Source organism: Myotis lucifugus, unplaced genomic scaffold, assembly GCF_000147115.1.
Source record: "Myotis lucifugus unplaced genomic scaffold, Myoluc2.0 scaffold_2331, whole genome shotgun sequence".
NCBI lineage: Eukaryota > Metazoa > Chordata > Mammalia > Chiroptera > Vespertilionidae > Myotis > Myotis lucifugus.
In genome coordinates this window covers 6,896-24,942 of record NW_005873379.1, presented here as the reverse complement: position 1 = coordinate 24,942, position 18,047 = coordinate 6,896, and the positions used below count along the sequence as shown (strand labels likewise).

The window sequence follows — 18,047 nt, the reverse complement described above, 5'->3', positions numbered from 1 at the left end:
GTCAACTGGCTGCACCCATCTAGAGTAGACAGGTTAGGGCAAGCGTTTCAAGTTTTAATGTGCATGGGAATCACTTGGAGGTCCGGTTAAAATGCAGGTTGTGGCCATGCAGCTTGGCTCAGTGGTAGCACATTGACCAGTGAATCAGGATATCACAGTTTGATTCCAGGTCAGGGAACACTGGATGTTCAGGTTGAGGGGCGTGCAGGAGGCGGCCAATCAATGATTCTCTGTCGTCATTGATGTTTCTCTCTCTCTCTCCCTTCCTCTCTGAAATCAATATGAATATATTTTTAAAAATGCAGGTTGATTCGGTAGGTTTGGGTGTGGTGTGGTGGTGCTGACACTGCAGGTCTTTGCTTAGCAAGGGGTTACGGGATTTCTGTGCAGATCAGCCAGGCCTGAAGCCCATGGTTGTGAAAGAGGAAATTAAACAGATAATTTCTTTCTCACCCCCAGGGATTATCTTCATGCCAGGGACAACCCAGATGAAGGCCAAGGACATTCTCTACCGACTAAAGGAGTCTAATGCCCAGAGCATCGTGACCACAGATGCCCTTGCCCCGGAGGTGGACTCTGTGGCTTCTGAGTGTCCCGCTCTGAAAACCAAGCTCCTGGTGTCTGACCACAGCCGGGAGGGGTGGCTGGACTTCCGATCTCTGATTCAGTGAGTTTCGGGTCTGATGGAGGTGCTCTCTGAGGAACGGTGGGAGAAGGCCCTCCGCACCCAAGCGCTGTAGACAGACAGCTGGTGGTAGGAAGCTCACCAGGCCTGGCTCGAGAAACCTCTTCCCAGCTGTGTCCCTGACCTGCTGTGTGACCCTGGGCTACTCCTGCCCCTCTCTTAGCCAAGGTTGCTTTATCTGTAACATCAGGACATTGCATGTTTCTCTCTCTGTCTGTCTCTTTCTCTATCTTTCTCCCTCCCTCTCTCTAAAATCTATACAAGCAAACCAGGTTTCTGACTTTGAGCCTCATGTTGTGTCTTTTGCTGACCCTGAGGGTGGAGCCAGGAGACTTGACTTCTCTCCTTTTCTGTTCAATCCCTTTGTAGATCAGCATCCCCAGATCACACCTGTATTAAGTCAAAGACCACGGACCCAATGGTCATCTTCTTTACCAGTGGCACCACCGGCTTCCCCAAGATGGCAAAACACAGCCATGGACTTTCCTTGCGACACTCCTTCCCTTCATGGTAGGAAAGAAGGCATCAACTCAGAGGCTGGGTCACAGTCTGGGGCAAGGGGTCTGTGTGTGTGTGTGTGGGGTGTGTGTGTGTGTGTGGGGGTGTGTGTGTGTGTGGGGGGGTGTGTGTGTGGGGGGTGTGTGTGTGGTGTGTGTGTGTGGGGGGGTGTGTGCGTGTGTGTGTGTGTGTGTGGGGTGTGTGTGTGTGGGGTGTGTGTGTGTGTGTGTGTGTGTGTGTGTGTGTGTGTTGGGAAAGGTGCTCTAAGTAGAATTGAGTCCATCCTGCTTCTCCCTTCTGCTCTTTGGTTCAGACCACTGAGGGTCTCTGAGGCGAAGGTCTGGACTTCTAAGTGTGTGTTTACAGAAGCCTCCCAATGACAAGGGGGTCCTGCCTGAGCACCTTCACAGGTGTGGAGGGAACGTGGGTGGAGGCAGCAGGCATTTTGCAAGCTGCACAAATGACAAGCCATGTGTCTTTGTCACTGGTTCCAGGTATGGTGGGAGGAGGACAGGAAGTTCTAGCTGTGTGAACTGTACAGATACAGAGGTGGAGTTTCCCAGTCATGAGCCATTAGGGGGAAGTAATACCTGGAGCCAGGCCACTGCCTTTAAGCTAAAATAAATAATTGTAGAGGCTGAAGACATAGCCTTGGGTTAACCACGTAATCAATTTTAAACCAAACATCGTTTCCCTCCTACTTCCTCCTCCCCAAGTAGTAATATTCAGAGCAGACCAAGTTCGGTGGGGAAGTATGGGCCTTGGTTGGCAAGTCTGTAAGGAGGATTCTTCAATGTTGGGGGACTCATTGCCAAAGACGATAGCCCCTGCCTTGACTTTTCCAAACAAGTCTGATCCCCTGGGTGTTTTGCTGGAATCTCTATGTTTAGTCTTTAAGACCTGACCTTGAAGAAGCATTTTACCCTACTGAATGTATCTAGAGGTTAAATTTAGTTTAAGCTGTTGTTACAATAAAAGGCTAACAGGGCAGGCATTTGGGGCTCTTTTGGTTCCTAAAGCTAAACAAGCCCCTTAGCTTTCTCTTTCACAGAAACGTGTGTTAAAATAAACTATTCATCCATCTCTCAAGGTCTGCTGGTCAGTCCCAGCAAAGTTCTATGTATTTTGTACCTTATAAAGCAGAGCAAGGGGCAGAGAAGGTGTCTTATGGACACTGGGTATCTGTGCTAATGATATCACTTGATCAGCAAAACCGTGGAGGATTGGGGATGGAAAGAAGGGGAGAGTTTTCTGAGTAGTCAGAATAACAAGCAAAGGCGCAAAGATATAAAAGGTAGCATTCATAGCCCAGCCGGCGTGGCTCAGTGATTGAGCATCGACCTATGAACCAGGAGGTCATGGCTCAATGCCAGGTCAGGGCCCGTGACCAGGTTGCGGGATCCATCCTAGGTATGAGGCATGCAGGAGGCAGTCAATCAATGATTCTCTTCACCATTGATGTTTCTATCTGTCTTTCCCTGGCCCTTCCTCTCTGAAATCAATAAAAAAATATTTTTAAAAGTAGCACTCATAGAGATTTGAGAGGAGCTGCTGCTCAGCATGTCAGGGAGGCACAGATGGGAGGAGCTGAGAGAGTGAGTGGGGGCCAGAGTACTCGGGGTCCTGGGGACTTTGGTGTAGAGATTGAGCTTATTGGGAAAACAATAAGCTTATTGGCGGTATTGAAAGGTTGTTAACCAGGGAGAGACCTAATCCAATTTGTATTTTGAAAAGATCACTGTGGCTGCAGGGTGCAGATTGGCTTGGAAAAGAATAGATTTCAAAAGACCTGTTAGAGCAGCGGTTCTCAACCTGTGGGTCGCGAGACCTTTGGGGGTCAAACAACCCTTTCACAGGGGTCACCTAAGACCATCGGAAAACACATATATAATTACATATGGTTTACAGTAGCAAAATTACAGTTATGAAGTAGCAATGAACATAATTTTATGGTTGGGGGTCATCACAACATGAGGAACTGTATTAAAGGGTCGCGACATTAGGAAGGTTGAGAACCACTGTGTTAGAGGGTCTTGAATAATTTAGGTGCAAGATGGTGGTTCCTTGGACAAGGTGCTGGGGACACGAGAAAGTTAAGAAGACTGAGATTTTAGGAGCCAGAATGGGAGGGTGTGCTGGCTAATGTGGGAGGTAAGAGGGGCTGGAGAGTCAAGGTGGACTCCCAGGTTTGGAGCTTGGGCAGTAATGACAGTCACTGAAACACAGAGAGCACTGGAGAAGAATGAGTCCCGGGAGGCAGGAGAGATTAGGATGCTGTGGGTGTGAGATGCCCGAGAGACGTCCCAGAAGAGATGCTCAGTGGGCAGTTGGGTGTGAAGCTCAGAACAGAGGTCCCCAGCTTGTAATTTCCTGTGGGTGTGCCACAGCCCTCAGAGATGGGAACAGGGAGTGTGAATGGCTCTCCAGGCCCCTCCCTAGTAATAGAAGAGCTCTTCAAAGCCATAGCTCCTCATGGGAGAGTTGAGTTTTTCTCAAGGAGTTATGCACACAGAGGTCCCTCGGAAGCAGTAAGAGTAGGGTGTCAAAATGCTTCAGACCTAGCTGAGCAGCCACTGGATTCAATTTTCTGTCTCTCCATCTACCAGCTGTTTCTGTTGTGTGTGTGTGTGTTTTTAAAAAAATTAAATCTTTATTGTTCAAAGTATGACATATGTTCCCTTTCCCCCCATTCCCTCCTTCAAGCCCACCCCACCCCCTGTTTGTTTATTATTTATTAGTTAATCCTCAGAAGAGGTTATTTGTTTTTCATTGATTTTTAGAGAGTGTGGGAGGGAGAGACAGAAAGAGAGAAACATTGATGTAAGAGAGACACATCAATTGGTTGCCTCCCACATGCACCCCAACCAGGGCTGCCTGCAACTGAGGTACATGCCCATGACCAGAATCAAACCCAAGACCCTTCAGTCCGTGGATTCAACGTTCTAAACACTGAGTCAAACCAGCTAGGGCTGTTTCTATTATGTTTTGATGCTGTTCTCAGAAAGGCCCCTCCCTTATTATCCCCGATGGCTGCCAGCATTGCCCAAACCTACCAATAACAGATGCGAATCCAGAAAAAGAGCCACAGACCTCATCCCAGTATTCCCAGCCTTAAGGATCATTATGATTGAACCAGTTGAAGTGGCATGTGACCAGGAAATCTGATTGGCGTGCCTTTGGGACTGGGGTGGGAGTGAGTCTGGAGCCCCACACAAACCACATGACTTGAGAGAGAGAGGGGTGGCTCGCTGTCTGAGAACCAGATTCCCGAGCCCTGGGTCACATCCTCCTGTGGTTACAAAGCTGAGGCCACTGTATTTGGAGTCAGCAGGGAAGTACTGCAGCTGAAGGCCTCTGATGTCCTGTGGTGCCTGTCAGATCCAGGCTGGATTGTGGCTACCTTGGAGACCATGTTTGAACCATGGACAGCAGGGTCTACAGTCTTCATCCACCATCTGCCCCAGTTTGACCCTAAGGTCATTGTGGAGGTAAGAGGACTAATCTCTGAGTGTGAACAAACTCCCAGAGAAACTCATGCTTCAGGCTCAAAAGCTGGCCCCTGCTGAGAAGAGTGTATGTAACAAAGAAACCCATTAGGGTGATAGAACCTGGGCTCTGGGGGTCTCAAATATGGGGCTCTGAATCAGTCAGTGAATCTTCCAGAGTACACATTTTGAGAAATTAAAGCAACCAGAACAATCTCAGGTCTCCTGGCTCCTCCAGGGCTGGGTAGCTGGTGTGTGCGTGTGAATTTATTGAAGTGTTTAAAACCAGAGCCCTTGGAATAGGATGGTTCTAGCAGCTAGAATCTAGCTCCTTTTCACACCTTTAACATTTGTTAGTGGTAACCTTACCTCTCTGAGCTCAGTCTCCTCACCTGTAAGATGGGAGTTTTAATAATCACTACCTCATAAAATTGTTGGGAATATTGAGATGATACAGGCAAAGTGTGTAAAGTGGTTAGCGCTGAGGCCTGCACCTGACAACACTCAGGAACTGGTAGCAGTTGCTGTTAATGTTATGAGCACATCATGGTGACGATTGAAGTTGCCTCCACAAACCCTTTCAAATGACTTCCCTGCTCCTGAACATGCTGTTTGTGTCTCCACTCACTGCACCCTTGCTTTCCTTCCCCAGACCTGCCTCCCCGCCACTCAAGTCCAAGCCCCTCCCCTCACCACTGTGGGGCCAGTTCTTCTCCAGGCCCTTCCATTGGAGCCCCTCACTGCTCATCTTTATCCATTATACCCTTTCTTCTACGTTATCAGTCTCTCACCTCTCATGAATGCAACTCCCCCAGTCCATAAACACATGCATGTTCAATATATAGATACTGGAAGAATTAACAAATGAATAAATGGGCTGTCTCAGAAGGGAGATCAGAATAAACATGGTAATAATTGGCCAGTATTTTGTTGTTGTTGTTTATGGCCAGTATTTTTCATCTTAACTATAAATATAAAATTTTTCTCTGTTCACCTTGTAGACACTCTTTAAATACCCCATCACCCAGTACCTTACTCTGCCCTCCGTATTTCAAATGATTCTGCAGGAGAATTTTAGCAGGTATGTAGAGGTGGCCTGTTGTAATAACAATCTTTGGGTAGGATTTTAAGGATTCTATTTCACTGTGGTCTTGTTGTTATTGGGGAACAGGCTCTTCTATGGGGTTGGGAGGAAAGAATGTTAAGGATCGATGTGCAGTGTGCTTTATTTGTTAGGTAACATCAATAGAGTTCTCCTCCCGGCTTCCCAATGCCCCATCTCTCTGGGCCCTGTCCTGCAAAAAGTCCAATCTCCTCTTCAACAGCCAACGCAAAGGCCAATGCCCAGAGTTTCTGCTTCATGATCCTTTGGGCCTGGAAGTCTCCGCTGGCCCAGGTGGCCTCCAGACCTGCATGGTCCTTTGCTCCTGGGCGGGAGGGGACAGGAACAAATTGGGCCAGTGGGGCCCCAGGCAAGAGAGAGAGATAGCATTACCCCCCGGGTCTCAACCAGGGGCTTTTCAAAACAACCCATTAACTTCCCAAGATTCCAGGGGCATGCACTGGGCCCACTCCTGGCCAAAGATCTTTTCCCAGGTTAGACTGACAGCCTCTGTGGTCCCACACCTCCCCCTGCGCCATTTTGACTTCACTGGGCAGTTCCTGACCTCCCTCCTCCCCCTCCCACACACAATCCCAACCCAGAGGGGAGGGAGGGTGTTAATCCCCTTGGGGGGGCTGTGCTGCCATTTCTTGGGTGTGAAACTGGAGCTTCCTGGTGAAGCAAACAGGCCTCTGCTTCCAGCTGCCTGTGCTCAACACTGTCAGCCTCTCCCCTGGCTCTGCTTCCTTCAATCACCAGCCAAGGACGGTAACAGTCTGACTGTTCTAACTCTGGTTCTTTGAGGACAGTGAGAGCTAGTGTGTGTGGGGTGTGTGTGTGTGTGTGTGTGTGTGTGTGTGTGTGTGTGTGAGAGAGAGTGTGTGTGTGTGTCAAATGCTGGTGGCGATAATTACCAGCCAGTCTAATTAGTTTATTAAGCAGGACTCAGATCCAAATGAAACGGTGAGCCTTGCATCATTGTGGCCTTTTTTCTGTTTTAAACTTTTTTTTATTGTGAAATAACAAACATGCAGAAAAATACATAAGACACAAATTTGTAGATTAAGAAATTGTTGAAAATTAAACCAATATGTAAGCACTCATTCAAGACACAATAAGAGAACATCACCAGCCCCCAGTGACCTACTCAGACCTCTCCAACTCCTTAAAGGAACTCACTGTCTTGACTTTTATGGTGTTCACTCATTCGTGTGTGTTTTTCTCCCCCTCTCTCCCTTGTAGTTTACCTCCTAAGGAAATATTAGTCTCTTTTACTTGCTTGTGAGTTTTGTGATCATATTATTCTGTAATGTCTGGCTTCTTTTTATAAATTATATTTCTAAGATGTGCCCATGTTGCATCATATTGCTGTAGCTAACGTTTATTGCTATATAATATCCCATTTTGTAAAAAGGCCACATTTTCTTCAATCTGCTCTACCACTAATGGACATCTGGGTGGTTTTCATTCGAGGGCTGCTGATGACTAACACTGTTCTTGCACATTCACCCTGTGCACATCAGCACTCATTTGTGTGGGGTCTTTCTCAGAGAAATTGCTGAGTCACAGTGACACCGCATCCTACCACCTATTTTCCAAAGTATCCCATCGTCCTGTGCGCCCACTAGCAGGGAGGCAGGATTCCCTTGTTCCACATCTTTGACAATATTTGTTTTTGTCACAGTCTTTAATTTTTACCAATCTGATGGATGTGGTGTTATTTTGTATTTCCCCGTGTTCATAGATTAATTTTGAGCTAAAGGGCAATCTTGTCTTTGAACCTAATGGGCATTTATGTATATTTTAGAGACTCTAAAATGCAAATGGCTGCTTCAAAAATCAAACCTAATAACTTTTAGACACAGAGTTAAAATGTCAAGGAGTTGAACAAGTACCCTTACGAAGCTAACTCTGAAATACAACTTGCATTTATTCACAAAGCCTCCATCCCAGCATGCCCTTGGAGTCTGCCTCTATCTGTATTTCAAAGCTCATATGACAGCCACTCTTTGCAACATTCCTCAGATGACGAACTTGGTCCAAACCCTGTAAAAATCCAATCAGGGCATCACTGACTCCACTGGAGACTCTGCTAGTTTTACCTACTTTGGAGAAAGCTCCAGAGGAGTGAGGAAGACACCCCTAATGAAACCAGCCACCTATCCACCACTCCTGACTCTGTGTCCCAGGAGAGGTGTGGGGGAGGGGGAGGGGGGAGAACCAGATGTTTGTCCTGAGCTCTGTGGACACCTTATCTCCCCCAAGCCTCAGGTTCCCCACTCTGGAGCATTGCTCTACTGGCGGGGAGGCCATGCTGCCCGAAGAGCAAGAGAAGTGGAGACAACGGACAGGCCTTCTGGTCCACCAGCTCTATGGACAGTCGGAAACGGTAGGTGGACGGGTCCCTCTGGGCCACCCAGTCCAGCAGAGGAGCTGAATCTGTCAGAGCCTGTGCACTGGCCCCACGGTGCCCACAGCCCTTCCTCCCCTCCTGCTCCTGCCCCACAACGTGTGTGCTGCCCTCATACACACCCAGGCATGAGCTTCCAGGGCCAGCTCCTGCCTGGCCCTGTGGCTGCTGCTCTAGGGAGGGAGGGGGACGTGGGCAGGACTCGAAGGTGGGGCCTCCATGAGGCAGGAGGTACCTCCATTGCCATCACTCCTCCCGGCTCCCCTGATCCCAGGGACCCAGCCCCTGTCCTCAGATGCCTTTGGAAGGTTTTGTCCAATAGTCGTCAGCACACTGAGGTCTTGACAAGTCAAAGCCTGACTTGTGGCCAATCAGCCTGGAACTGCAGAGCTGCCCTCTGCTGGCCGGAGGCATCACACACATACACACACACACACACACACACACACACACACACACACACACGCAGACACACACACACACACACAGTCACCCCCAAGGCGATCACTGAGCACACAGTGGGCAGGCCGTGCAGTCTGCTGTGCTGACATCTTCAACCCCCTGATGCTGACACAGCCACTCTCCCCGCCTCCCACTATCCCCTCAGCTCAGAGTCACCCCCTCTCAGGACCTGTAGGGCAGGCTCTTTTGGTCCTAATTCACTTATTTGTCTGACGGTGTGTTGTTGTTTTTTTGAAAATAATGTTTTATTTTAGTCAGTTAAGCTGTCTGATTCCAGCCTGAGAAATGTGAGGGCTCTAGGCCTGACCTTGCATGGCTCCCAGTTCACTTTTGGACAAAGAGAAGCACATGCTACACCCATAACCCCAGTTCCTTGGAGTCGACTGCTTGAAGCCACAGAATACTCCCTCCTCGCTGCCCGGAGCCTCATTTCCCAAAGCACTTGCAACCCGCTCGCTCACCTGTGGGCGATTCCGTGTCCTGAAGTGTGAGCAGCAGCTTGGAGAGGGAGGCCTTCCTCTCCCAGGAGCTCAGGTGTCAGTTCCTCTCAGCATCGCCCATGGCAGCTTCACGCCCATAGGCATAGGTGGGCCCTGCCAGAAGCTCCACTTCCCCACCTCTAAAATGGGAACTGCCAACCCAGGGTGGTGGTGAGGACAGGGGCAGGGGTGTGCTGGCCCCCGGGCTGTGCTCAGCCTGCACATCCCCCAGGGCCGGCCTGCTGTCCTCACTGATGTGGGGGGTCGTGCGCCAGGTGTCAGGGGTGCAGAGCCCAAGGGGCCGTGTCCATGCTCAGACGCTTGTTTTCTATGGAGGGAAACACCTGCAAAAGTCAGTATAATGCCCTGTTGGCGACAACAGAAATTCGGGGAAAGTACCACTGAAGGAGGATCGCCCAGGCCTTCTCCTGGGGCCTGAGTCTGGCTGGTTGCCCTGAGGAGCCAGGTGAGCTCATGGGTGTGGCCTGTGCAGCTTCCCGCCCCCCAGGCTCTGAGAGGGGGTGCCGGCCGGGCCCCTCTGACAGAGGAGACCAGGGCATCACCTCATCTTCTGACTGTGAAGGCTTCGCTCTAGGACAGATGGTAGCTTCAGAGAACCAGGAAGGAGGCAGAGGTCACCAGGAGGGCAATGGGGTGGGCGTGGTGGCAGAGGAGCAACCTAAGTGATTTCAGCGCAGCCCCGAGGGCAGATGGGGCAGGGATCCTGTCAGCTTCAGTCTTGAGTAAGTGTTGGTCAAATGGACACAAGCCTGGCGTGCAGTGGGCACTCCCCCGCCCACAGCCCCGAGCTCAGCCCTAGGCTCCTTTCTTGGCCTCCCCCTCGGGACCCTGTGGCCCAGGATGCAGAGCTCCCAGCTCCCCACAGGCTCTATGAGCAGTGACCTATGACCCCGCGAGCAGGTGTGCTGTGTATGGTTCTTGCTGCTCTGTGATCTGCCTGGACCCTTTGACCACTGGTATTCTCTTCCTTTTGTGCACAGGGATTGACTTGCGGCACTCCCCGGGGATCACAGGTCAAGCCCGGCTCCATGGGGAAAGCCATCCCACCTTTCGACATCCAGGTTTGGTGCTAAAGGCGAGGCCAGGGAGCACTGAGGACTCAGCTGGGATCAGACCCCGTGTGACACCAGGTGGCAGAAGCAGCCGTGCCCCCTGCCCGAGGTGTCCTTGCTCCTCTCCTCCTAGTTCCCTCTGATTTCCTGGGAGGTTTCAGTACTATGGGCCTCAGTGCAGCTCACAGTGCCAGCCGAGGCCGCACACACAGCCGTGGCACACGGGACCTGGAGGAGGGCCGGCAGCTCTGTCCACCCGCCGGGGCTTTTAGCTTGTCCTGACCCTGTTTCTAGCTTGAAGACACATGCGATGTCCACGTACCAGAAAACAAACACACCCGTCTCTTGCTGATTTCAAAGACTTGACAGCTTCATTCTGTTTTCTGCCAGGGACCTCCCCATGGTCCCCACTGGTGTCACACGCATAAGCCAGGCAGAGCTTGGGTGGGCAGGATGCTGGGAGCCCTGCAGGGGGACTCACAGACCTCTTGCTCCAGGTCATCGACGACAAGGGCAACATCCTGCCGCCCAACACTGAGGGCAACCTTGGCATCAGGATCAAGCCCACCAAGCCCATTGGCCTGTTCATGTTGTATGAGGTGAGGGCACCCCCACCACCACCACTCTGTCCCTGGCACCCCTGCAGTGATAAGGGAGGGGACTCAACTCTGCATCCTGAGACTCCTCCCATCTCCGTTATGTGCTCCAGTTCAGTGAAGCCAGGTCCAGTTCCTGCAAAGCTCACAGCCTTTCCCCTCCTAACCCATGTGGCACTGATGGTGTAGAGAAGCCTGGCTTTGGGATCATCGGAATTGGGGCTGATGATTAAGAATGTGGCTTCGGCTGGGTTCACATCCTACCATCTAGTTTACCGACCGGGTGGGAACAAACCGAGTAACTGTCCTGAGCCTCCTGAGGCCTCCCCTCCCCCACTTCTCAGAGACACAGCCTGCAGACCATAGGAGTCATGCGTTTCCCCAAGTCAAATAAACAGCAGATCTAAGATTCAAACCCATGTCTTTCAGCCCCAAAGCCTAATGGGAAATCCAGGGATTACAGAACCTGTGATGGGCTCTAAGGAAACTGACCAGATAACCCCTAGCCCTCCCAGGGTAGTAGAGGCCACTAAGAGGATATCCTCAGTTTTTAAGATGGGCCATGGAAGGGTGGGCACACCTGAAAGTGATCTCAGATTCCACCTCCTTTCTCCAAAAGAACAGCCATCAGAGGGTCTCTTTCCTGGTTTCACTGTTGTCATCACTCTGCCCTCTAGGGGGCATTGCCTCTCATACTATCAATCAACAATAAAAAACACTGGCTAAACCATTCATCAATTTTTTTTATCTTTTTAAAGAGCCAGCTCTTGGTTTCTTTAATTTTTTGTATTTTTTTAATGTTATCTATGTTATTTATTTCTGCGCTAATCTTTATTATCTCCCTTTTTGTACTTACTCTGGGTTTTTTTTTTTTTTTTTTTTACTCTTTCTAGTTCTTTAAGTTGAAGGGTTAAATAGTTTATTGGTAATTTTTCTTGTTTTTTGAGGTATGCCTGTAGTGCTATGAATTTCCCTCACTGCATTTGCTGTGTCCCAGAGATTTTGGGTTGTTGTGTGTTCATTTTCATTTGTTCCCAGTAAGTTTTTTAAAATTTATTTCTTGACTAGAGACCCGGTGCACAAAATTCGTGCATGGGGTTGGGGGATGGTTCCCTCAGCCCAGCCTGCACCCTCCCCAATCTGGGACCCCTTGGGGGATGTCCGACTGCAGGTTTAGGCCCCATCCTGGGAATCAGGCCTAAACCTGCAGTTGGACATCCCTCTCACAATCTTGGACCACTGGTTCCTAATCACTCACCTGCCTGCCTGCCTGGTCAACCCTAACTGCCCCCCTCCACTGGCCTGATTGCCCCTCACTGCCTCTGTGTGCCAGCCTGGTTGCCCCCAATTGCCTCTCCTGTCGGCCTGGTCGCCCCACATGGCCTGCTTGTTCTGTTGTTCGGTCATCCCTCACTAAACCCTTGCCAGCCTGATTGTCCCACACAGCCTGCATTTTCAGTCATTTGGTCATCCTTACTAACCCCCCTGCCGGCCTGGTCGTAGGCAGCCATCTTGTGAGGGCATGAGGGTTAATTTACGTATTACCTCTTTATTATATAGGATTTCATTGGTAACCCATTCTTTGTTTAATAACATGATATTTAGCCTTCCCGTGTTTGAATGTTTTGGGGTGTTTTTACTGTAGTTGATTTCTAATTTCATGCCAATGTGATATGAGAAGTTGCTTGATATGATTTCTATCTTCTTGAACTTGTAGAGACTTGTTTTGTGTCCTCACATCTGGTCTATCTTTGTGAATGATCCATTTGCACTTGAGTAGAATGTATATTCTGCAGCTTTGGGGTGAAATGTTCTATAAATGTTAGTTAAATCCATCTGATCCAGTGTGTCCTTTAGAGTCACTGTTTCCTTGTCACGTTTTTGTCTGGAAGATCTATCCAGTGAAGTCAGCAGGGTGTTAAAGTCCCCTGCTATGATTGTATTGTTGTCAATCTCTTTGTTAAAGTCCTCTAGCAGTTTTTAAAATATATTTAGGTGCTCCTGTATTGGATGTGTATATGTTTAACAGGGTTCTATCCTCCTGTTGGATTCATCCCTTTAGTATTGTGTAGTGATCTTTGTTGTCTTTTGTGAGGGCCTTCATCTCAAAGTCTATTTTGTCGGATATGAGTATTGCTACTCCCACTTTTTTTTTTACCCTTTCCATTTGCATGGAAAACTTTTTTTCCATTCCTTCACTCTCATCCTGTGTATGTCTTTTGTTCTGAGGTGGGAATCTTATAGACAGTATATAGTTGGCTCATATTTTTGTATCCATTCAGTTATCCTATCCCTTTTGATTGGACCATTTAATCCATTTACATTTAGGGTTATTGATAGATAATTATTTATTGCCAGTTTAATTCTCTATGTGTAGGTTTCTCTCTCTGTTTCTCCTCATTACAGCAGTGCCTAACACATTTCTTGTAATGCTGGCGTGGTGGTGATGTACTCCTTTGTCCTTTTTTTTTTTTTGTCTGGGAAGCTCTTCATTTGACCATCTATTTTGAATGATATCTTTGCTAGGTATAGTGATCTTGGTCTCAGATCCTTGCTTTCCATTACCTTGAGTACTTCATGCTATTCCCTTCTGGCCTATAGATTTTCTGATGAGAAGTCAGGTGTCAGCTTTATGGGAACTCCTTTGTAAGTAACAGTTTGCTTTTCTTTTGCTGCCTTTAAGATTCTCTCTTGGTTTTTAACTTTTGGCATTTTAATTATGATATGTTGGGGCATGGGCCTGTTTGGGTTCTTCTTGCTTGGGGTTCTCTGTGCCCCCTGAACTTGTGTGACTTTTTCCTCCACCAGGTTAGAGATGTTTTCTGCCATTATTTCATCAAACATTGACCAGCTGGATCCTGCACGCCCCTTACTAGGGACTAAGCCCACAACCTGGGCATGTGCCCTGACCAGGAAGTGAACTGGCAACCTTTTGGTACATGGGATGATGCTCAACCAACTGAGCCACACTTGCCAGGGCCACAAGCTTTCTTTGAGGATGAGATGAGATAGCACTTGGGGAAGAAAATTCATTTAGCAAATGTTTATTGACACCTTCCATCTATTCAGCTACTGTGTTATATTAATATCAATTGTCAGTGTGTTTTGTGCATTATTTGACCAGTAGCATGCATTGATTCTTTGCATGTAAAGCAAATAGACTTAGAGAGATTTACAAAAGTTGCACAGGTGCCTGGTGGCGTGAGAAGCAGGATTCAAATGCAGATCTGAGCCCCAGGTTGCAGCTCAACATCTCTAATCTTATAGCCTTTAACAAGAGCGCCGTTCTCTTTGCAGAATGACCCAGTGAAGACAGCCAAAGTGGAGTGTGGGGACTTTTACAACACTGGGGACAAAGCAACTATAGACGAAGAGGGCTACATCTGGTTCCTGGGGAGGGACGATGACATCATCAACGCCTCTGGGTAGGTGTGGCTGAGCTGGGGCCTGGCAGCTCTAGGTTGCTTCACATTTCCTCCATGCACTGGGGATGGGCCCTCAGCCTATTCCTGATGCAGCCATGTCTACAGGGCCCTGGCCGGGGGTATCTGTGCATCTCCCCCAACATCAAAATAAAGGTCAAGAAGGCCTGGAAGTGCAACCACAGTAGATACTGTGAAATTTAAAGAGGGGATATAGGATTGGGAAGGGAGGCCTTATTTGAGCCCCTATTTGTCCCCATTGGTTGGGGGAAATTATTCTCTGTGTTCCTCTACTGGGACACATGTCACAGAACAACAATAGCAGCTAAGCTTGTGGAGTACTTAATGTGTGCAAGTACACTCCTCTGTGCTTTGCTTAACCCAATGGATGCCATTATTGTGCCTATTTTACAGATAAGGACACTGAGTCACTGACCAGTGAACTAAGTTGCTGAAAGTTTCCAAGGTAGTGCAGGGAGAAGCCCAGATCTGAACCGAGGTAGTGTGGCTCCCCATCTGTTGTCCTTACTGCTTAGGTGATGTAGGGAGAAAAAGTGACACAAGTAACAACTTCCCTTGGATGCATCAGGGAAATTAAGTCAGTTTTACTTTTTAAATTTCTAAATGAGATGCTGATGCAGTGGGATAGAATTTCTCTAAACTTTAAGACAAAGTCTGAGGCTCCCAAGAGTACAGTAAGAGTCCTGCTGGGCAGCTCCTGGTGCCACGCCCACAGCCCCAGGAGGACAGCCTTCCACCCCCACCCGCCCTCCAGAGGCAGTGAGGGGAGACCTGGGAGCATCTGAGCCTGGAATGCCCAGGTCTTCACATCCTGGTCCCACTGCAGAGCCTTTTCACAGGCCTCTGGCTCTCGTGAAGGTTGCCCTCTGTGCCCAGGGGAGCTGTGACTCCCAAACATGGGATTGGAGGGCCTGGGTCACTGCAGCCCTGGCATCTGCTCAGACCCAGAGCAGGAACCCTTGGTCCCACAGGTACCGCATTGGGCCGGCAGAGGTGGAGAGCGCCCTGGCTGAGCATCCGGCGGTGGCTGAGTCAGCTGTGGTGAGCAGCCCGGACCCGATCCGAGGGCAGGTGAGGAGCAGGACAGGAGGTCATGGGGTCTGCCTGTGGGCACTGGAAGGCTGGTGCAGGGGAACCTTCCAGAGCAGTTGGTGTGCGCGGCGCACTTACACCGGGTGGGCAGCAGGAGACACTGTGGCATTATCCGTGAAATCCTGACTAGATACTGAGTGAGCTGGCTCATTTAACCCTCACCACAACCTATTGAGTTAGAGACTCTTCCTTATTATACCCTTTTAATAGACAAAGAGACAGCATACAGAAGTTCAATAACTTGCCCGGATTGCACTGTGGTGGAGCCAGGATGGAAATCTGAGCACTCTGTTTCCAATGCATTCATTGGATTTATTGAGCACCTACTATGTACAAGGCCTGTGCAATTAAATGGGGACATAAATAACAATATAAAAGCAATAAGTTCAGCCCAGCCTATGTGGCTCAGTGGTTGAGTGTCGACCCCGGAACCAGGTTTGATTCCCAGTCAGGACACATGCCAGGTTGCAGGCTAGATCCCCAGTAGGGGGCCTGCAGGAGGCAGCAGAGTGATGATGCTCTCTCATCATTGATGCTTCTATCTCTCCCCCTCCTTTCCTCTCTGAATTCAATAAAAACGTATTTTTTTTTAAAAAAAGGATCAACAACTACTTAAAAAATGAAAACAATAAGATCAATAAATTACCAACAATTATTAAAAGCCCACAAGGTTCCAGGACCAGAACTGTACATACATTAGTGGTAAAAATGGTGATGAAAACAATGATGCTGGGGGTAATAATAAAGTTACACTGGGTGCATGTTTTATGTGCATCATCTCATGGAATCTGAACATAAGGCCACCATGTTCAGCTCCATGGGATGAACCTGTACTCTGCGCATGTCACAGAGAAGGAATTTGAGGTTAAGTGATTTTGCAAGGGAAAGAGGAGAAATTGGAAGTATTTGGGTTTGAACCTGGCCTTGACCTTTTCCAAAGGCTCAGGTGTCAGCTTGCTTTGACATTCGTTGCATTAACACTTACTTTTAAACCAGGCAACTGGGTGGCACTCACCCTGAGCCCCGGCTCTGGTTCTGCGTTGCAGGTGGTGAAGGCCTTCATTGTCCTGACCCCACAGTTTCTGTCCCATGACCCGGACCAGCTCGCCAAGGAGCTGCAGGAGCATGTGAAGGCAATGACAGCCCCGTACAAGTACCCGAGGAAGGTGAGTGGGGCCGATGCTCGAGCCCTTCCTTGCTCTGCTGCCCCAAGTCTGGTCGGGTGGCCGGGAGACAGTGTAACCGCACATAGAATGAGCATTTTTCTCTGCAGAACAAGCAATTCAGCTTAGGGGTGGATGCAGCCAAGTGAATGGGATGGAACCTCTATTCTAGGTTGGAAACCCCAAAACATGCTGCACATTACCCTGAGGGCAAAAAAAAATCAGACCAGTGCCCAAAGCTATCCAAGGAGGCTATTTAACATCCTTCAAAATTTGAAAAAGACATCCAAATCAGCCTCTTTCTAACTATTCCTAAGCATGATTCATACTAAGAAATACATTTGATACTGCCACTCAATACTTATTTATGTACACAGCAAATGAGTGTTAACAAAATTATATTTATTTTTTATTTTATTTTTTTAATTTTTTTATTGCTTAAAGTATTACAAAGGGTAACAAAATTATATTTATCCTTAGAACATTCAGTCCATTTCCTTTTTAGATATAAAATAATTAGCCCTTTACATGCAATAAATTAATATTTCAAGAAAAATGATTTTAAATGTAATAATGTTACATGCAATAAACATTTCAAAAAATTATTTTAAATATAATATATTACATGCAATAAACATTAATATTTCAAGAGGAAAAAAATTTTAAATGTAATAATATTACCAAAATTGTCCTAACATAATATAATATCACAAAAGTTGTAGGAGATATTAAAAATCTGCAAATAACAGGATTACTTCTATTATATTTTAAAATATTTTTTTCTCTGGCTCTATTTTTGTTCATCAGTTTATGTTGTTCATTATATTTCACAAATGAGTGAGATTATGTGATATTTATCTTTCTCCAACTGGCTTATTTTAATTAGCATAATAGTCTCCAGTTCCATCCATGCTGTTGCAAATGGTAAGAGTTCCTTCTTTTTACAGCAGCATAGTATTCCATTGTGTAGATGTACCACTGTTTTGGAATCCACTCATCTGCTGATGGGCACTTAGGCTGTTTCTAAATCTTAGCTATTGTAAATTGTGCTGCTATGAATATAGGGGTGCATACACCCTTTCTGATTGGTGTTTCTGGTTTCTTGGGATATATATATCCTAGAAGTAGGATTACTGGGTCAAATGGGAGTTCTATTTTTAATTTTTGTAGGAAACTCCATACTGTTTTCCACGGTGGCTGCACCAGTCTGCATTCCCACCAGCAGTGCACAGGGGTTCCTTTTTCTCTGCATCCTCCCCAGCATTTGTCCTTTATTGATTTGTTGATGATAGCCATTCTGACAGGTGTGTGATGGTACATCATTGTTGTTTTGATTTGCATCTCTTGGATGATTAGTTACTTTGAGCATGTTTTCATATGTCTCTTGGCCTTCTTTTTTTTTTTAAGTATGTTTTATTGATTTTTCACAGAGAGGAAGGGAGAGGGATAGAGAGTTAGTAACATTGATGAGAGAGAAACATCGATCAGCTGCCTCCTGCACACCCCCTACTGGGGATGTGCCTGCAACCCGGACTCGAACCTGGGACCCCTCACCTGGG

The 18,047-nt window shown here is 47.8% G+C and overlaps 1 protein-coding gene across 1 annotated transcript; it reads left to right on the top strand.

Annotated features, from left to right (window-relative positions):
* Positions 1 to 462: 462 nt before the first annotated feature.
* On the top strand, positions 463 to 16,491 carry LOC102425858 (acyl-coenzyme A synthetase ACSM1, mitochondrial-like; the record flags this gene model as incomplete). The annotated part of the gene is made up of 10 exons (XM_006108449.3): positions 463 to 667; positions 1,055 to 1,195; positions 4,512 to 4,671; positions 5,670 to 5,749; positions 8,036 to 8,159; positions 10,123 to 10,203; positions 10,692 to 10,793; positions 14,088 to 14,215; positions 15,205 to 15,304; positions 16,372 to 16,491. Coding segments are annotated over exons 1-10 (1,233 nt in total), but the record flags the coding sequence as incomplete, so codon positions are not given.
* Positions 16,492 to 18,047: the final 1,556 nt, after the last annotated feature.